General features: G+C 36.2%; 1 protein-coding gene across 1 annotated transcript in view; it reads left to right on the forward strand.

The window, feature by feature from the left end:
• Positions 1–22,491, forward strand: part of DOCK10 (dedicator of cytokinesis 10) — a 225,511-nt gene that overhangs the window by 119,361 nt on the left and 83,659 nt on the right. The window contains 4 exon segments of the mRNA XM_039855668.1: positions 9,292–9,374; positions 16,017–16,089; positions 16,366–16,488; positions 16,745–16,879. Of these exon segments, the coding sequence (XP_039711602.1) occupies positions 9,292–9,374; positions 16,017–16,089; positions 16,366–16,488; positions 16,745–16,879 (414 nt within the window).

A 22,491-nucleotide genomic window follows, 5' to 3' on the forward strand; every position in this document is an offset into this window, starting at 1 on the left:
TCAGAGCAGACACCAGTTTCTCATGGACACAGAATGTTCTTCAGAAAGCCAGGTTTGCAGGATGTCCATACACAGACAAACAGATGGACAGACAGACACATACACACACATTCTTAAAGTCTTTAATTTTCTAACATCCATTGAGACCATCTTAGAAGGGAATATGACGTGAAATATTTCTCAAATTTATTTGACCATGGAGAAATTCCGTCTATTTTCCCCCAAGTATCTTGAGAAACATCCTTGAGAAATGCTGAGGAAAATCTGATGGAAAGAGATTGTAAGGAACTAGGAGCCCAACACAGCTCAAGTAAAATAGAATCAACCATTAGGTAAACTGTGACTGCATTTTATTAAGGCAGATAGTGATGAAGAAAAAGGGAATATTAAGGGCTGCGAAAGATCAAATAAATTGTTATTTTTCATGACTAAACCTTCATTCTTAGTTCTTATCGTTAATATGAAAAAAAAGTCTACCTTTGTCCAGGAAGTAAACCCTTTGCAATACTGGAACACAATCTCAGATGTACCCCAGTGATGGCTGTTCTATGAACTTGTCCTCACATAGCAAATTATAATTGGAAAAGAAGTTAATTTCAAAGTTTTATACTATCATAAAGTTTCAAACAATCATAAAGTTCAGAGTAACACCTTCTTCAGCCATTAAGTTTCTCCTCTCAACCCCCTACCTAATTAACAGAATATTTTTCTCTTGTACTAGAGATAAATGTGAATTTAGTGGCTTAAACAAGCTGTTCCTTTAAGGTATATACAGAAATTGCTACTCCCAATACAGTTGGGTGGAATTAATTACCTTATCTTTACATAGGATCAAATTCTTTAAACAGACAGTTCCTCTCCTGCTGATTACAATGGATCACCTACAAAGTGTGTGCAATAGAGCGCCATGTCTACTACTGAAAGATTGGACAGTTTATCATTCAACAACATTTATCACCCACTCCGCTGGTGGTACCAAGTGGATGTCGCATAGTCCATGCTTTCAAGGAGCTCACCATCAGGCAAGAAGTAACAGATGTATGATCAGATTTTTGCAATATAATCTGATAAGTACCCCTGGAGTATTACTATAAAACAGAGAAACAAACCAGGATCACATGTTAAAATAATAATAATAATAATAGTAATAACTAAAAGCAGACCAGAGGATGGATTGGTTGGCTTAGGGAAATGAATAAGACTGAAAAGAAGTTGGACGGATAGAGGCTACTTATTTTAATAACCTAGTTGGGTTAAAGACCTATACTAACATATGGCATCTGATTCTGAAGACAATAAAAAGCTATTAAGAAGATAGAATTGGCAGGAGTTGGTGAATGGAAAGTAAAGAATAACATGTTGGTGATAACCCTTACATTTCTGGCTTAGCTGTTAGCTAGATAGTTGTGCCAGTAATTTAAATATGGCACCCAGAGGAAACTGAAGATTACTAGAGCAGAGATGAATGAAGCAAATAAAATAACAAGCCAACATGCAGAGTTGCCTAGATTTCAAAGTTGAAGCTTTGAAAGAAATCTTGAGGAGAAAAGCCACTATAGCTGGACTGCAGGGACAGGCAGGTCCCTGAGCTCTTCTCCCATTTAAGGGACTGGTAAAGAGGACCCTGCATAGGAAGTAGAGGTGGAATAGATAGAGAGACAGGAAGAAAACAAGAAGAAATTGATTTCTCAGAATCAAAGAAGCGTCAACAGTGAGAGTGAGTCAATGGTATAAAATGCCAAAGTGTCAAGATAGGGGCCCACTGGATTTGATCATTCGAAGCCAATGTTGACTTTTTAAAAGAGCAGTTTCAGAAGCTCTGAGCACAACTGGATTCCAGTGAGTTAAACTCTGAAGCGATGTGGGATGTGTTATCTTATCAGACAAAGTATTAGTATATTGTTAGCCTTTTACCTACAAGGTGGCTTGAGAGTAAACCCAATAAAAATATAGGAACTCTTCAGGCAGAATACCCTACGTTTATCAAAGTTAAAAACAGTTCAATAGGCTGTTAAATTATATACCAAAATATTACTTAATTTATTAAGAAACAAAATTTTATACACATGAAAAACAATATGATCGAATGAGTATAATGTTATTGAAAATGACATGTCTTTCTCATTCTCTCCTTCTGCTTCTACCATCTAGATCCAGGCAAATGACATTCAACGAATTTAACAGAAAATTGTAAATATTCGAGGTCAAAGCTATATCACATTGAGAAGTCAAAGTGATTACCAAACGACTTGAGTCCTAGACATAGCAAAGAAAATTATGGGGAGAGGGAGATTAGCCATAATATTAAATGTATTCCATGCTGCTCATTTTTGTTAGCTAAAAGAAATATATCTAACTAGAATGAGATGTGTCTTGGATCAAGAAAAACATAAGGAATTTCATTTCTTTTATGATTAAAATAATTTTATGAACTTCATGTTTAATTTTGAGCTGCATATTATGTTCCATAAAGAAACCATTCTTTTAACCAAAAGAATGCCTTTGTACTTCATACAAAATTTTTGAATCCAATATGTAGAATAATGTACACTCAAACTTATCCAGAAATAAGAATGTCTTTCAATAAATGAATTTGTTTTTTTTTTATTTTTGCATGTATAAATAAATTAAGTAAAAATGAATGCTGTTTTCTGATTCTGAATCATCGGGCAGCAAATGAATGATTCTAATGTATTCGTTAACTTAAGACCAGAGCACAGAAGGCATGGTTTTTTCTCACAGTAGAAGTAACATCTTTGATATGACATTAGAGCTAGATGCACAATCTAAATCACAGGAAGATACTGGGGAAAATGCAATTATAAAAATCTGTCCAAAAAAAAAAAAAACGTGATAGTCCTTCCTTAATAAATTAGTGAGAATAAAAAGATTCTGATTTTGTTTTGAAGAGTGGGGCTCTTCTTCACTAAAGAAGTTCTTATTAGAGGCAAAAGGACTTTTCAGTTTGTGTGTACTTTTTTAAAGTTAATTTATAAGGAAAGCCATATTTATTTTGTGACTTCATGAATTTAATGGAAAAATGGTATCAAAATCTCTTACTGTCCTATATTTGGCCTAGTCTTATGTATATAATGATTTTATTTCTCTCATGGCCAGAACAAAATGGATCACTCAATTGTTTTTACACTAAATGTATAACGTGAAGGATAATAAACATACAAAGTCGATTAAGGTGAATTCAAATGCAGTTATTTTTTGGTGGCATTAGGGTAAAATGTCTATGAAAAACACTGATGAAACAATGAAGAAAAAATGGTTTTGTGTTTCACATTAACAACCCTGAAGAAATTTATTTTCTTGTCACCAAAATCCCTAAACTAATAGTCTCATTTCTAAATATGCAAAACTGTTTCAATTCTAAATTAGCTTCCCCTTCTCAACAATAAAAGTCATCTTATAATGTTTGGTGATAAATGAATGAAAACACAGGAATACAAATCAGAGACCTTGGAATACAAGAATAAAAGAGAACCCATTTTAAGTTTGAACCTAAATTTTCAATTGCATTGAAATCCAACCCAGATTTTGTGCCTTACATAAAAAGAATGATTAGATCATAATATTACCAAGGTTTTTAGTACCATCCATTATTCATGTCCCGACAGATTGCTGGGAAATTAAAGTGTATGTACCCAGGTCAGGCACAGGTGTGATTTATGAAAGTCTCATTTCACAGTTTGTGCAACCACTTCAGTGACACATTCTGAATCAACAAAGATAACAAATTATGATTCCCGATAACTCAAAGTAATAAACTAGTTAAAAAAATGATTTTCACTTGTAGTTGGCATTTGATGTGACATTCTGTTTTACATTGTATAGGCATATTTATATGCATAGTAACACTATCTAATATCAAGTAATATTTTTAAAATCAGACTCAAAATCCATTAAATAAGATTGCACCATGACTTCTGAAACTGAGTCTGATCTATATTTACTTCATTTATTTTGTCCAAATCCATTATTTTTAGTTCTCTCCTAAAAGTGTAATATAAGTTTTTAAAAATCATTAACTGTTCAACTTATTTTTATACTGTAGAAATTATTTCATTTTAAAGGAATACATAATGCGACCCTATTAAAGAAAACAAGTGTTTTCGATGCTTTATCTCTAAAATATTGATGTATTAAGGGACCACATATCCTGGTTTGCAGGAAAAGTCTCACGTTCTACCTGTTGGTCTGACCAATAGCATCTCCTTTCATTTCGAAATGTATCAATGTGGACAATAAATTATCCAGCCACCCTTTCAATATATTTCAATATAATTTGCCTAAATTCACTTAATTTCATGATTCTACATTTTCAGCATTTATACAATAGTCATAATTACTTCTAAACTTTATAAAGAGTGGCATGAATATGAAAATTGCCACAATCATTTTACAAATACAGAATTAATCCTAATGGTGATTAAGGGCCAAAATGAACACTGTTTGAGGTTGCATCAATCTTTCTGGCAAGAAGGTAGTTGTGTAATTAAATAACTCTGTATAGCTAGAAAGAAAAATAATTTTACATCTAAAAAGCCATCTATTACCTGTTTATTACTCTGTAGCCAGAATCTAATAATCAGCCCTTTTAAGAAATGGACAAATTACATTGCCAAACCCAATTGCTATTTAAGGTATATAACATGATTTGAATTGATTCTGAGGATTCTATAAAGAAGAGGGGAAAAAATGAAATATTTTCTTTACAGTATTTTAGGCCGCTCTTTCCAATGCCCAAGCTTTTCTAAAACATTTAGATTTTTAGAACTTTCAAAGTGTCACGTTTAGTCATTTCTAAAGAAAAAAGAATATAGAATGTTATTCATTCAACAAATAGGTACTGAATATCCACTATAACTGAAACTTCATCTTGGAGTTGATATTCTCTCTGCTCGTTAGTGGGCTGTGTCTATTTGAGTGAAAGCTGGAGGGTGGTCTCGGATATTCCAGTCCACTGTGCGAAGCTAGGACCCTAATGCGTTCAACAAATAGGCAAACAGAGTGACGAAGACCAAGCCACATTGTCACTCCAGTGGAATGATGAATTTCAGAGCCTCCCTTTAAAGATTCTGATTCGGTGGTTCCTGTGGGACCCAGAAAACTGCATTTTAATGAGCAACCTCAAAAAACTCATGAGCACAATATCATTTAGGAAACGCTATTCTAATGGCATAAAAGCCTTTGACCATGTTGACTTTGCTTAGCTTTTTTGTCTCTAAATATATCACAGGCAGAGATAGCAAGTGTAAACGCTGAACAGACAAACATAATAAATGAATAAAATGTGAACGGGGTCATTACCGTTTGGAAAAATTAACCAGCTCAGCAAACTTTTGCTAGATATTCACAGTCTTCACCTTTGAAGTAGATTGTGGCAGCGTCCATTTTGAAGGAGATAAGGAGATGAAGTTGATGTCCTTGGCTTGGTAGTTAGTAAGAGAAAAATCTAACAAGTAGAGCTGTATGTAGCCAGTGACTTCAAATTTGCAACAGGTCATTTCAGCTTAGTTTTTGGACAATGAGGAGTTGTAGTCATGAGTTCTTAATGATCTTCTTAGAGTGACTGTGTGGGATACGATGAAGAATAGGGAATAAGTTTCTATGCGTAACATTTCCAAAATGCCATAACTATGTAGGAGAAACGTTTATATATTTGTAAAATGCACTGGCTTTCTCAGAATCAGAAAAATCACAGACTTAGAAAGATTCATCTACCCACCACCAGGTACATGAAATCTAACAAATACATGAGAAGGAATTTGATTAAAACAGAACTCTTTGATAATCGGAGCTAATATATCTTTCTAGAACTACACTTTCAGAAATCAGGAAAAATGAGTTATTATCAACTATTGTGAATGTGAATTATAATTGAGTCAAACTTGCTGGAAAAACTGATCTTTTTAAAGCAAGTATTTATTAAGTATTTATTCTATGCTAAGTACTTTATAGGAATTATTTTATTTGAGCCTGTTAAAGTTAGTGTTATTTAGACACGTAAAGAAATTTAGAGATATTAAGATACTTGAGATTACACAGATAATACCAAAATTCAAAACCAAGTTTGTATGACTCCAAAGCAGAAACAGAAACACCACACTAACATCTGGAATTATGGTCCAGATAGGCTCAAAAAAAGTCTGCAATCATGAAACAATTCATAAATTAGCTAAATGGACTTTTAGAGTCAGACCAACCCAATTTGAAATCCTATTTCTATCACATGTAGGATCTTGGGCAAAGATCTGAGCCTCTCTTTACCTCTGTGATCTATAAAATGGAATAATAAAATCTGATAGAGTGCTTATTAAAATTATATATAAAGCACCTAGTAGTACAGTATCAGATGTATACTTTCCACTCTAAAACACCAAAAAAAGAGGTCATTCCTTCCTAGACTACACTAATATAAGAAAGTACCACATTCCTTTTTGGTCAGTGAAATTCAGGATTAGTACATCTCAGATTCATTCCGTTAAGCCTGTGGCACACTGCGAATATTGTGTGTAACATGCACAAGTACATATGTTTACCATGATTAAACAGAGGCACCATCCATAGCAAGAAAAGGCAACGATTAAGTCAGTGCATCTTTCTCCCATTAAAACCTCCAAATCAGGAAGAAAGAGTAGAGAAAGATATTATGGGGCAGAAATTTCTAACCCATTCCAATACGATGAATGGTCAATAGCTAAATCTGAGATCCAAATAAATAAAACGATTTGACCAAAATCATGTTGGAATTCAGTATTCATTCAAGAACAAGAACAAAGTCCTGTAGCTCCCGGCTCGACGATGTCACCCCCATTTGCATTTTGCTTATCAAGAATATACATTGGTTTGGCAATGGTTTTTTATCAACAATCTGTAAAGTACTTTGAGTATTCTATCCTAAGAAAATAATACAGACTAAGTGGGACTTGGGGGAGAATGGGAGGACCACATGCGTGAAGAAATGCTGCGAAGCATTTTTTTCCACCTTGGCACAAAATTTCAAGTAGCCACAACCGCCACTCACTCTGTCTTCTATAATTCTTCACTCAAGCGGCAAAGGTAACACCACCCTAACCATTTTATTTAAATCGACTCCCTTTCCCCAGCTCTATTTATCCCCCTTTCTCTGCTTTATGTTTCATGGTAGTTATCATTTGCTAATATATTGCACAATTTACTTATTTGTGTGTTTATTGACCAGATCTTTACAAGGGAGCAAGTTTTAAGAGGGTGGGAATTTTTTCTCTTGTTTTTATCACTTAGAACTCCCCCAAAATAAATAAATATTAAATAATTAATTTTTTTAAAAGAACAACTCCAAGCTCACAATAAGGGCTCAGTAATGTTTGTTGAATGAATTAATAAGTGAATGATCTCCAAAATTAGGAGACTGCATTAGTAAATTAGGATATGACATTTTATTCTACTTCTTTAAAGTGGTCATAAAATTTAGAAAGCAGATGTAAAAACCTCCAGAATGTGCCATTAAGTGAATAAAAAACAATACTTAAATTCAAATGTATACTTAGAAGGGAACTAGGTAAAACTATGTACCCATAGTTTTCTAAAATTTTTCTAAAAAGTTTGAAATACAAAAAAAGAGTTGGCTTTATGCTTTTTGTTTTCTATTTTAAAATATATTTTGTTTCATTTGAGAACCACAGCAAGGTACAGAGAAAAGAAAGTAAGTGAGAGAGAGTGAGAAAGAATTGTAATCATGAATGTTTGTCTTCATAGCCTGAAATACTCTGGGCCTATGTGTTCCTTGCCTGAATCCCTGGCATCTTTATCTAAAATGAAGATGAAACTTTTTAGCCAAAGAGCATTTCAGAGCTCAGTTTTCTTCTTATTTCTAGAAACATGTGATCTGCAAAACTGGCAAGTTAAGAAATTTAATTTTAGCTAAATATTCGGTTTTGTTCACATTCCATTCATTCTAGTCTTTACAGATCTCCTGAACTCCCTTTTGTTGTGATCCGTGTCCATCTGCCTTGTTGCTGCTTTGTTTCAAACTCTTCTTTTCTCCTGTGCTCTCTGCTGCCATCTTCCTGCTCCTGTCTTTGTCCAAGTCTCATGCATCATCGAGCCCTCAGACCCAGGTTATGTGGGGGGTGTTTCCCTGAACAAATAAAACCATGATGCTGAGAAAGTTCAAGGCCAGGGAAATCCCGAGCCGCTGAGGACTCTGACCCCTCTCGCCTGTCCCTGCCTTTCTCGTGCCTCTTGAGCCAAGTGCCCACACCCTATGATCCTCATCAACCTTTCTACACCATCCTCTGGGCCACTCCTTCCCATTTTCTGTTCTGCAAAGACAGTGCCAGTGCTCCCTGAGCTGTAACACTTCTGTGCCTTGGATGATTACTGTCACAAAGGGATCCTGCCTGTCCCCTTTCTCGGTTGCAAAGACAACCACAGGTCTTTATTCCTCGCATGGCAGTAATGTTATTACTCTTCATTCCTCCACTAATGCTAGAGGACAAAATTTCCTGATAATCCCAATAATCCCCAGAATCATGTAATTTTAGAATCAGAACGCATCTTAAAAGCTACCTAGTGAAATCCCATTACCAGCCCACGGTCAATGCAGTGCTAAATGCATGGTGGGTATTTGGGAAGTATCCGCCATCAGAAAATACCGTAAAATTATTCAATATGTACCACTCTAAGATAATTATTTTGTGCTACTAACTTCGTTTTTAAAAAATGGATTATCTTTTCTTCACATATATTTATAAAATTAATGAATAATGGAGAAGGCTGAACCTTAGAATGCAGTGAGGTAAATTGAAAAAATGATGTAAAGTGGATAACAGGGTTGACAAAAGAGAAAATGGATAAGTTACTGATTCAAGAACAAGAAGAAATGGGCTAAAGTTTTGATGGAAAGATTCCCTATAAATAATATCTTTTACTACTAAGAACTGTTAAATAATGGAAAGAGTTATGAAGAAAGCTGAAAACAATGGTGCTTCAGGTTAGCAATGGGTCTGGTATGTTTTAGCGGATAATTAAGTTGGGCCTTCCTCGATGGTATAAAAGAGAATCAATATGTCAAATGTTTCTTCCTCCAAGAGTCTGGGAAAGGGGAGGTTTTCATTTTGCAGAAAAATGTGAAACAATTGTAATGAGCAAGCCCCTACCTACCTTAAAATCACTGACGTCACTAACTTAATGCTACCCCAGGGATACTAAGAACTGTATTTTTGGTACTTTTTGCGAGGACAGACAATTTTTTTAATGATAATTTTTTTAGTTGTTGCTTTTTTCATTTTCTTCCAGGCTTGTAAATTTTATAGTTCCCAGTGGTACGTGGTAAACTACAAATATGAACAATATTCTGGAGATATTCGTCAGTTACCCCGGTAAGAACCTATGGTGATTCCTCCTCAACCTTTCCCATTTATAAAATATGTTATCTGTTTAAGATGCGCCACTGCTTATGAATGCAAATACATTATTCTAGTGTCAAGGGATGTTTCACAAAATTTAAAAACTAGAGTCACAATAAAACATTTTGTTTGACAATGTATTGTTTGTAGCAATAGAATTGAGGTGAGATAAATACACTCTTATTTAATTTTTCAACAGAGTTTTAAAGTATCATTACATCATTCTTTTGTGAGCTGTCTTTTCAATGGCAGATGCAAGAGGATTTGAAAAGTACAGTTTGGATCAAAACATTCTAATGACAATAGTCTGTACATAGTGTTCAGATTTGCCACCGGTTTCATGTATTTTCATGCTAGGATATCAAAAGCCATGAAAATAAATAACCTCCACAGAAGTGATAGAAGTCTAAGAAAAGCTAAAAGGGAGAGATAAACACCTAATTTTTTTGTCTAGACTCTGGAGAAATAAAGCTTTTAGGAGAAGGTGATTTTGTTCTGTACCTGCTTCAATGTCACCTCCACAGAGAAGCTCAGTTGACTGACTACCTGAACAAAGTAGGCATTTATTCAGAGTCTGTGTCCACTGAAGTAAAACTCCCCGAAGGGCAGGGACTTTTCCTTGCAGAATCCCATGCAGGCCTAAGAACATGCCCAGCACACAGTAGGTGTACACTAATTACTTATTGGATAAGTTAACTGAGTGAATGGCAAATTTTAAAATATAATATTCCCGGATGGGATTGGAGTTGTTCAAATGCAAGGAATTGCAATGAACTGGAATCTCTCAACACATTGGTTCATCAAGCTAAAATGATGCAAATAATCCAGAAAAACATTTAGGATAATCAAAAGATAAGTTTTTGATAACACTTTGCTCTAGTGAAGGAAGCATTGAGATGATATACATAGCATCTAACTTTTTAATGGACACATTGTTCCAATTTGGGAACCACTTTCCAAGATTTCCCATGGCCCCAGAAACATCTTTTCCAGGCTCAGATACTTAGAAGTGCTGTTCTCAATTCCTGAATGCAGAATTTGAAGGTGGAGTTACGGAATGACTCTGAGGAGGTGACATTTGAGCTCAGATCTGAGGGAACAGTAGCTACCAGTCCTGTGTACTCAGGAAAAGGTTCCCAAAGGGTACAGCATAGGCAAACCCCCTGAGATGGGAAAAAGCATGGTCACTTAAGCAGAATGACAATCAGGGAGGCTAGAGTTGAGGATTGGAAAGGGAGTAACGAGATGAAACTGTGGAAACTGAGGCAGGAGACCCCATGGGCTCTGGAAATGAGCTTGGATTTTATTCTTATTGCAGCAGAAGGCTGTGGACATTTTAACCAGGAGTGTGCCATGATCTGGTTTACCCCTTAAAAGATCACTCGGTCTTCTCTCTGGAGAAAGGGATTGCAGTGGTGAGCACAGGGAAAAAAGACAGAGAGAGGGGACGCCATTTCTTTTGGAGTCGCATTTCTCTGCAAAGTTAACGTTGCTCCAAAACAGCAAATCTTTTTTCAGAACCCTGAACATTAACTTATACCAAATCTCTGAACATTCCGTTAGATTCAGGTCACTCACTCCCAATAGATAACCTCCTGGAACTTCCTTTTGGGAAGGTCCCATTACACCCGAGGCTTTCGTTGACTCATAACTGCATTCAGAATGTCTGGGCGTTCGACACACATTTTTTCGTAGGCTCATATGAAAAGCAAAGCATTTTTATTTTTTAACATCAAAACTTCCTCTTTCTCAAAATAATTCTGAGAAGTGGTTATAACTTGGAAGCTGTGTCCAGGCAGCTGGAAGCCTGTACATAAAGTATATGAGAGAGTACAAAAAGCAGTATTTAGCTGCCTTTTCAAATAAATTTCTAATGAAATTTTTAGTGGCTTTATCCCCACTTTTTCTTTTTTTATGTTCTTGATGCCATAAAGAAAAATAAATAAATAATTTAACATTCACGGTATTTTTCCTCTATTAAAACAATAGAGAAAGCACCTCCATTATGAGCAAGGTCTAAATATTATTGTTGAATTGGAATTCACATGGTGCATAAGAAAAAAAAATTTCATGGGAAGAAATGCAAAAGTAATAGAGGTATTGTTGAGAATTTCCCTTACCTTTAGCTAAAGGAAGTGGAAGTTGATACCAAGAAAGGGAAGAATAAGACAGCCACAAAGTAAGAAACTTTAACGAACTATATTAAAGTTCATATAATATATATGTGTGTATGTGTAAATATGTATATTCAAAATGAAAATAAGAAGTTCTTGAACATGATCCTCACATATCCCCTGAAATAAAGAGCATAACACTGATTAGCAAAATTCTTTTTTAAATGATTTTACAAAGCTAAGCACTCCCCACTAAAGACTACACATATTTAGGTCAGCAGTGGAGACAGATAATTTACTTGGGCCTTCTGAGGCTATTAGAAGTAAATCATTTTCATACCTCCTGGATTAAAAGAATTCTATGTCATGCTACCAATTTAAATTGATCATTTCTTTTTATGGGTTGCTGAGGCTGCAAAATGAAAACTTGCAATTATGGAAAAGTGTAAAAAGAGGTGTGTGCTTATGTCCCTCATTTTTATTCTTTATATTTAAAATTGTTTTATTGCTGACTTTAAAGAACCCCACTTTTTAAAGTGTCTGTTTATAAGAAGATACATGAGAAAGACATTATTTCAGGTTAACTGTAAAACATAAAGCCTTCACACATTAGGAATAAAAATTATTACTGAACTTATGGTTCCAAGAATGGCATAAAAATATGTGATGCCAAAAAAAGCCAAGAATACATATACAATAGGGAAAGGAAAGTCTCTTTAATAAATGGTATAGAGAAAACTGAACAGCCACATGCAAAAGAATGAAACTAGACTATCTTATACCATACACAAAAATTAACTCAAAATGGGTCAAAGAATTAAAAGTAAGACCTGAAACCATAAAACTTCTAGATGAAAACATAAGGGGTAAGCTCCTTAACATTGTTTTTGTCAATGATTTTTTTCTTTTTTGGATTTGACACCCAAAGCAAAAGCGACACAAGCAAAAATAAACAAGTAGGACAACATCAAACTAAAAAATTTCTACACAGCAAAGGAAACTATCAACAAAATGAAAAGGTAACCTACTGAATGGAAGAAAATATCTGCAAATCATATATCTGATAAGGAGTTAATATCCAAAATATACAAAGAACTCAGATAACTTAATACCAAAAAAAAAGAAAATCTGATTTAAAAATGGGCATCGGAATAGACATTCTTGCAAAGAAGATATACAGATTGCCAATAGGTACATAAAAAGATGCTCAACATCACTAATCAACAGGGAAAAGAAAATCAAAACCACAACGAGCTATCACTTTACACTTTTTAGAATGGATATTATCAAGAAGGCAAGAGATGACAAGCGTTGGTAAGGATGTGGTGAAAAGGGAGCCCTCATATACTGTTGATGGGAATGTAAATTGGTGCAGTCACTATGGAAACCAGTACGGAGGTTCCTTAAAAAATTAAAAATAGAACGACCATATCATTCAGCAATTCCATTTCTGGGTATTTATCTGAATAAAATAAAAACATCAATTTGAACAGATATTTATAATAAGATATGAAAACAACCTAAGTATCTATTAATAGATGAATGGATAAAGAAAATGTAATATATATGTATATGTAACATATATGCATACATGTAATTACATATATAATTATCACATAAAATTACATATAATTATATAATATATGTAATTCTTTAATTACATATATAATTACATATACAATACATATATATGTAATGGAATACTGTTTAATCATAATAAAGAATGAAATTTGACATTTGTGACAATACAGATGGAATTTGTCAGCATTATACTAAGTGAAATAAGTCAGAGAAAGACATCTCACTTATATGTAGAATTTAAAAACAAAAAACAAACAGACAAAAAACAAGCTCATAGATACAGAGAACAGATTGGTGGTCGTCAGAAGCAGGAAGTAGGGGGAAGGCAAAATCGATACAGGGGGTCAGAAGGTACAAACTTCCAGGTATAAAATCAATAAATTATAGGGATGTAATGTCCACTGTGGTGACTATAGTTTATAACTAAGTTGCATATTTGAAAGTTGCTAAGTGAGTAGATTTTAAAGGTCCTCATCCAAAGGAAAAAGAATTATAACTATGATGACAGATGTTCACTAGATTTATTTGGTGATCGTTTTGGAATATAATATAAATATAGAATCATTATATTGTACACCTGAAACTAATATAATGTTATGTTATCTGTCAATTACACCTCAATTTAGAAAGTATATATGTGAAACAAAAAAAATATATATGATGCCACTGATTTCATTAATTTATGGGGTAAAATACAAAGATGCATGACGTATTTAAATTTTTACTATAGCTGGATTGATATAAAGAAGAAAATTTCATAGAATATATTTTCATGACTGAAGATCAAATAAAATGTAACCAGTCTGGTTGGGCTGAATTAGAATAGATTTTTTTTTTAAATAAAAGAATTTCCTGCATGTCAACAGTAAGTCAGAATGTGCTAGGTACCATATGTATGTTATCTCATTTAACACCCATAATCTCACAAAGTAGGGACTGTCTTCCCTATTGCATAAAGGAAACTTGGCCACTGAGAGGGTTAATAACTTGCCGCTAACCTCACAGATATAATTGATGGGTTCCTCAAGCATCCCTACACCCCTTACTTGGGCAGTGAAGGTAATATGGATGTAGAAATTTAAAATGAGACTGCCTAGAGATGACAACAAGTGTTGGGTTCAAACATCAGGGGATAAGGTCCCTGCTGATCCTTGTATTTCAGAATCCCAAAGATTCTCAGAGACCACACAGTGACTCTGGGGGAAGAACATCTTTTAAAGATCTATAAAGGAGAGAACAGTCATTGCTTAATGGCCCTGCAGACATGAGACAGTCGTACTGAGGGCTACTTAAAGGCAAAGAGTGGGAAAAGGACTGACTAGAAAAGAAGGATCTTCAGAAGCCCCCACGCCTCAGCGAAGGTCTAAGCACTGTCCACCATCTTGCCCTGAGCTTTTGCTTACATAGCTAACCTCAGCTCCTAACACTCACCCTCCCTGACTGTGCTCCAGACCTATAGCCTCAGACGCCTGGACCAGTCCTCTCACTAATCACTGTGCCAGAATGATCTATCCCCAGATCATTACATGGCTGGCTTCTTCTTGCTGTCAACTTAAATGGCCATCCATGACAGCCCTTTCTAAATCTGGCCTCTGCCACTCCTACCCAGATCACTCTCTTATCTTCCCCTCTTGAATTTTCTTCACAATCATTTTCACTCAGAGAAATTATCTTGTCTCTTTATGCTTAATATCTACTCTCTCCTTCCTTAGAATGCAGGTTTCCTCAGTTTAGGGTTTATTTTCTGATACGTGGTTGACATTACTGCGGGTCTTCCATGTGATAGGGACTATGTGGGAACTGGGCCTTTTAGTGGCAAAGAAGAATGACATCCGAGAACTAAGATAACTCTCAACTCCCATGGAATTTGATCAAGCAAACTCAGAATTCAGAAAAGCCAGTAATGGAAGAGCAGGCCCACATTCACCCACATGACCTAAACCGACATTCAATGATCTGCAGATTTTTTTTTTCTTTTTTTAATGAATGTAAGGTCAGCATGAAAATGGCTAGGGACTAGTGGATTTGTCTGAGTTTTCCTCTCTGGAATACTATCAACAAAGGAAACAATTCGAGATGGAAATACTTGAATGTGCTCCTGGGCTTTTTTCTCTCAATAGTCAGATTCTGCTTCTACACAATATAAGTCATCTTAAAGAAAACACCACTCCATGCAAAATCTGCAAGTAAAATTGTCTAGCTAGGCAAGTATCAAGGAATGCCTGAACCTTGAATGGTATTATTGGGTTTCCATTCAACCCTGAGGTAGGAGATAGAATCAAACCAAGGAACGTTCATTTCTGTCTTATTTTACCCTTTATATTGCCAGGTGTTTGCTCTTGCCCCTCTGTGCTGGTCAATGATGTTGTGACCTAGAGTCATTTCTGTGCTACCACAGAAATGTCCAGAGTGAGCACAATTGCCACTGAGTCACGGTGGTACAGCCTTTTGGGGAGACCAAAGTTAGGGGAGCAGCGCAACCTAGTGGCCAGGGCACAGACTGGTTCTCCAGAACACGGTTCTTCTGAATGGCCACCCTGTAGATACCCTTGGGCACGTCATGTAAAGGTGAAGCAGAAAGGTAATGAAAATGTCCCTCCTCGTATTTCACTTCAAAATGTGGAAGAAAGAAAATATAAACCACCCAGCCTTAAAAATCATCCTGCTTCCCTTCGTCTTACTCAAGAAGACATGTGTAAACCTGTATAAATAGTAATTCTATAGTTTAAAACAGAGATTCATATACGAGAGTAAGATGTAATGGTGTAATCAGAAAGGCTAATACTTCCAGAGGAAATGGGACCGTCAACAGATTCCATTACTTCATTTAAAAACACAATAGTTGTTACTCAGAGAACAGCTGAAAATGAAACCCACATCTCATGAAAAATCAGAACCTTTTTTTTTTTTTTAATATCAGAGCAGAATACAAACCAGAGAAACTCCCTTCGCATTCCTTTGAGGTTGACCATGAAGATGCTGATAAGGATGAAGTAAGTAAATTGCTGAAAGTGAAATGTTTAAAACATGAGGATAATTAGTTCCTGTCTTTCACTGGAGTGTTTCATATTCTGGCTAGTATTTCATCAAGCTGTAATAGCTGTTTGTGTGAGAGCTTTTAGTCAAAATGAGTCACATTTGTTTTGAAATTGAACTTGATTATTTAAGATGAGTCAAAGAGAGAAAAAGGAGGCTCATTTTTAAGTGCAGGCTTTAAGATCTGGAATTCACAAAAGATTCTAGTCATGCTAATGATGCTTTTTGTGCAGGATACCACCTCCCACTCATCTTCCAAGGGCGGTGGGGGAGCAGGAGGAACTGGAGTCTTCAAGTCAGGCTGGCTCTACAAGGGGAATTTCAACAGCACCGTGAACAATACCATCACTGTTCGGGTAAGGAGACATCAAGACTCATTGATTTCTGCCACCTTTCTTGACACCTCCTCCTTTGGTCACAACACAGAGGAGAGCCATTTGCATTGAGTTTATATTTTGTGTCATATTTTATTTATGAAAAAAGAGGATGCTCTTCTCTAGAACAGTACTCTAGAAATGTGATACTCCTGGAGGGATTAGAAAAATTCTAGGTTTCGTGAGTAATAGCATGCTGCAACTTGAACTATCTCCTGATATGTTTTCCTTCATTTAGTCATTCAAGAAGCGCTACTTCCAGCTGACTCAGCTGCCAGATAACTCCTACATCATGAATTTTTACAAAGATGAAAAAATATCCAAAGAGCCCAAAGGCTGCATCTTTTTGGATTCCTGTACAGGTGTGGTGCAGGTGAGTAGAAATCCCTTTTTCCTCTTGGGTTTTTAATCAAAGAGTAAGTCCGTCTATCCCCAGTCGTTCATTCCACAAAAATGTATAGAGTTTCTGATATGAGCCAAGAACTGTTCTAGACTTGGGATTCAGTGGAGAACGAGGCAGGCTTGATGCCAGCTTTCACAAAACTTACTTTCAATAAAGGAAGAAACAGAAAATAAGCGAAGAAAGAAATAAACAGAATGGAATCCGTTGGCGAACTCTGAAATAAAGAAAATAAACGGGGTTACAGAAGGGAGAGAGATGAATGGTGAGGTTAGAAAGAAATATTAATGCTCCAGAAGTGAGAAAAGCATTTTTTAAAGAAAAAGTATTTGATCTAAAGACTAAAGAATGAGCAGTGGCAGCAGGTGCAAAGATCCTGAGGCGAGAGCAAGTCTGGTGTATTCGAGAAGAGGAAAATCATCACCTCTATGGCCACGGTGTAGAGAAACACTGAGCTAAGGGATTCAGTAAGATAATACGTAAATCATAGCTCAGAGACTATACTTCATAAACGTTACCTTTATTGTTAGGTTTGAGATAGTAAACTAACAAGACATCATCTTCCTTCAAGGAGGAAGTTTCCTTCAAAAACAGAGTGACATTGATTCCCAAGAGTTTAATTTCAGGAACAGACACAAAGCTTTTAACAGACAATGCTGTTCTGTAAGCTCTTTGTGTTCAAACTATTGTCCTTAGTATTCGACTTGTCATGGACCACCGTGGCAAAGGACAACAAAATAATTCCATAGGTCTCATTTGGACATCTTATTTTCAAACCATTTATCCTTCCTATGCAGATGAAATAGTTCTTTTTCATCCCTCTTACCTAAAAATTGAAGCAATCAAGAAGTTTAGCATTCTTACGTAAAATTGCACATGAAGATACTGGCTCTTTGAGTTTGAGGACACCATTTTTGGTCACAGGCCACTAGGAGCAGCTTTCTTTCCACCAAGCATTTGCATAGCTTGCTGTGTAATCAAGATTACAACTCCAATTAACACCAAGGGCAGCTGGATATGTGAAAGCAAAATAGAGTTCTCTCCGATTTCTGAACGGTTCATCTGTTAAAATCTGGAATTCCTCCAGAAAGTAACAGTGCTGAACCTCAAAAGGAAAGAATTAAGTGTTGCTGAGCGCTCCACTAGACGTGAAAGATAATTGTATATTAACACAGGTGACAACCTTCTACGTGGAAAGGGCGATAAGGATCCCAATAAAGGGTGGAGATAATTTTCTCTTGTTAGTTAAAAGGAGACTGTTCGGCTTTAGAAATATGAAGTTATTTCTTTAGTAATAGGCTAAAGATCAATAACTGCATTTTATAGACATTGAACTGAAAAACTTAAATATTTTCCTTTCCATCTGCACTTATAAGCTTGCTCTAGCAAACGGGTCATCATTGTAGCCCTTGTTGTATAATAAGTTTGCAGAGATGCAAATTAATATGTAATTTCTTCTTCCAAATAGCATGTTACTCTGTTAGACACACACCTCAGTGCTCTAATTCAACCTTCTCCTTATAGGAACCTCTTAGATGGTGTTTCACTCTCTGGTTAGGCAGTGTCTTAGAAAGAGAGTGTCTTCTAAGGGTACAGGTCGGTGTGCAAATCCTAGTTTCACTGTTTACTATCTGAGGGCTTTGAGTAAATTGCTCAAGCCTTTTGATCTCAGGTTCCTCATTTGTAAAACTAGAATAAACATGATAATATTCGAAAAGGATCTGGGAGATGGTGTGTATTCAACCCTACATCCTTAGTCTTTCTGTTAATTACAAACAGCACAGCTTTAGAAGACAGACATTTCATTGTGGAAAAGCCTTCCTAGAAAATTTTAATTCACCTTCCTGAAATTTCTACCTAAAAGTGCTGATTTATTCATTCATTTATTTATTTAGTCATTCATTCAACAAATTTATTTGGTGCCTATGACATGCTAGGAACTATACTTAGCTATTGGGAATGCCCTGCCGAAGTCACACCCAGAGAGGGACGTGGGCTCATATCTAACTGTCACACAGTGTCACAAGAGCTATAGGGGAGGTATACATGGCACCCTCTGTGGAATGCTCAAGGAGCACAGAACAGCAATGAACTCTTCTCATTCAGCCGGAGGGCTATACAGAAGATACGGGCCTGTAAGTAGGATTTCCCAAGCTAGATTTTGCATATCTAAGCATAATCGAATAATCCTATTTCATTTTCCAGGTGATAGCCATTTGATATTTGAGAACAGTTATTAAATCTTTTAAAGAGTTCATCCCTACATCCCTTTATATATTCTTCATCGAGAACTCGTTACCTTTAGTAAAGAGAGGGACCTCCAGCTTCTTGAGATCACTTTGGGAAGATAGACATCTGGGCCACTCGTCACCTTGTATCTGAATCCCAGCTCTTACGTATTTGCTTACAGCAATTTCTGACTTACAAGTTTTTGCATCTGGAAAAAATATTCTGAATGAGGTAGTGCAAGTTTAGTCAGTGCTATAGCAAGCCCTTAGGCACAAAATGTGTCTGAAGATGAAACACGAACAAAAAGCACAGAGCAAATGAATACTAGGATGAGTCAGACTATTTTGTCGAGAGTCATTGTTAGTTTCCCTTAACTAAAACAGCAAAGAGGAATGAAGACTTTGTCTCAGAAAGTGCTGCCTAGGTTGGGCATCCTTAGAGAGTTCAAGCCGATAACATTCTTAAGTGAACAAGCCATTCAGACCAAATCTACATCAATGCGTTTTCCTGAAGAGACTCCTTGGAATTCTTAGAAATAAATTTCAAGGGTGACCTCGAGTAGAGAGAAACTCCTACCCATATCTCTCAGACTTTCGATGATGCCTATGATTGGAAATTTCCTGGATCTTGATAAAATGAAGACCTGACAGTAATTTCCCATTTTTTGTAATATCATCAAACAGTATCTGATCTATTTTATACCCCTGCATTCCCGATCTGGAGCAGAACTTCCGGTTTTGGCTCCTTCAGTTTTGATCTAGGACTAAGGGCTATTTAAGCCTGTGTTATCCTGTCTTGTCCCCCCAGAGTCTTCTCACTTATTCATTCATTTATTAGTCCAATTATTCATCCACCCATCCATGTATTCCTCCATCTGTCTGTCCATCCACCTATCCATCCTTCAGTCCGTCCGTCCATTCATCCATCCATCCATCTGTCCGTCCATCCACCTGACCATTCATCCATCCATCCATCCACCCAGCCATCCATCTACTCCAGATCCTGCCACTGTGAAGGGAACAAATAACCCAGGAATCCCATCTGCTTAGGTTCCCTACCTCAACAGTGACAATGACTGATGTCACTTTATAAAGGCTTAAATAGAGATGGTGGGGGTGCCAAACACGGTTTATTTTCTCCTAGATGCTGGATCTGCCACTTTGTGAATATGGGTTCCAAATCACTAGCCTCATGTGCTTAACAAAAGGCTAGAACTTCAGATGCCTCTGCAGCTCAGGCGGCCCCCTACAACAGTGTAGTAGGGCCAGGTGTGAGACCACAGGGAGCAACCTGTTGAACTGGAGTATGCATGCCCACATAAAGGCAGCCCAGTTGGGAGGGAAAAAAAGTGTACTCACCAAGTAAAACAACCGAGAAGCCAAATATGGCCTATAAATCTCCCATTAGCAAACTCCAGCTCCAAAGAATCTCACTTCCTATAACAATAAAAACCAAAGTGACCCCCTTGTAATTTTCTTCATCGAATATAGTATTTGACAGCAGTTGATGGATTATGTATCATTATTGTCCTAATTTATTACGATAAAACTCAGAGAGATAGAGTGACTTTCCCAAGTCACGGAGCTAATAATGGCAAATTTAGCTTTAAGACAGAGGAATGTCCAAAATTACAGAAAGATGCCCCAGGAGAGGCTTCGGTCATTACACATCAACTGGGCATACCAGCACGCATGCAGACATTTATCCTACATAAGCCACGTGGGCAGAAGAAACGCTACAAGGATGTATGTGCTCAAGCGTAGTTTTAAGCAGTGAGTTTTAGATGCAGGCTTTATCTCAGCTAACTTATAGTGAAATGGTTTCTATATGCAAAACATTGTGAGAACGCCAAATATGAATTAGATGTGGCTTCTGTCTTCAAAGAGTTTCCAGCCTGTGGGAGGATGCACAGAAAAAAGCAGAGCAGGTAGAGCACTTGCAAATAGAACATGAGGGACACATCTCAAAGAATACATTCTGATCATGTATGCAAGAATGAAGTTGTATTTATCAGCTCATAATGGTATATTATATATCTCATATATGTTATATTTCTACTTATTTTAGTGACACTCCATTACACTGGAAGGTAAGTTCAACGAGGGAATGCACTTTACTTGATTTTTTTTAATGTCGTGTACCTGGCACATAAAAGGTACCCCAAAAAATTTGTTGAATAAATGAACAAATAAATGGAAAAGATTGCATGGATAGTAGCCACCTGGACCAGTAACCTGGATGTGATGTTGTGTGTTCCCTTATAAAGCTCTTCTTTTGTTTCTGCAAAATTCTGTAAAAGATGCTAGCACCACAATGGGTATGATGAGCTGTTCTGTTCTTCTCCATCAGCTTTAGTGGCTTTGCTGGAATATCTATTTCAGACCTTTTCCAGGTGAATATTGTGGAAACAGAGCAGTCTGCTACAACTCATTAAACACGTCCAATGGCATTAGGACACAGTCACAGTTTCCTATTATTTATGAAGCCGTGTAGATGGACTGTGGGGAGCACGGATGAACAAAGTAGTTGCCGTGGCCACAAAGGACACTGATTTCAGAGAAATAGAGGAAAATTGGAGGAGTGAAAAAGAAGAAGAAGATTACTTCTCGATTACCATGTTAATGACTTGGCAATTGCACTTCAGGATTATTAAAATGTCCCATTGATTTTCTATTTCTGCTCTTTATTTTTTGCTGGTTTATATGCCATTATCTTAGAGATCACAGTGAGATAGAAAACCACTTAGGTGTCTTAATCTTCCCCAACGTGATTTTCTCTACCCTGCAAGTAGTTCTATTTCACTCTAAATAGAAATAGATAATTTGATTTTTGAGACCTTGTAAATAAAATATTTATTTCATTTATAAATACCCCTTTGTGAGAAACAAGGGTTTATTATACTTCACTAAAATTTTTTAAAAATATTTTTAATAATAATATTAAAGTTGGCAACAACATTCATTTGAAGTACAAAATGCAATTTAGAAAATCACACTTTATTTATTTTTTGTGAATTTTTTTCTAAACTTTTATTAGTTCCTTGACATCTGCGTTTGAAAGCAGGTCGCAGCTACATCCACTTTTAACTTAAACCCAGTATAAGCATTTTACGTAGCTTCGTATCTCCCACTTCACATATTTATGACATCGGATTAGTCAAGCAGATTCTTTAATTGTTTGTTTTCAAGACAACCCTGAGATTTGCTGGCATTTGCCATACTCAGATATTTAACAATATTCTAGCCAAAGCTAGAGCCTGGACTCTGGGCATCTCTAGTTCTTTCCTTCCTTACTATTTCTGTTCTCGTGGTTTTTTGAAAGAAACCTATCTCTTTCCTTTTATACTTACTATCAAC

This window comes from Pteropus medius, unplaced genomic scaffold, assembly GCF_902729225.1.
Source record: "Pteropus medius unplaced genomic scaffold, Ma_sr-lr_union100, whole genome shotgun sequence".
Taxonomy (NCBI): Eukaryota; Metazoa; Chordata; class Mammalia; order Chiroptera; family Pteropodidae; genus Pteropus; species Pteropus medius.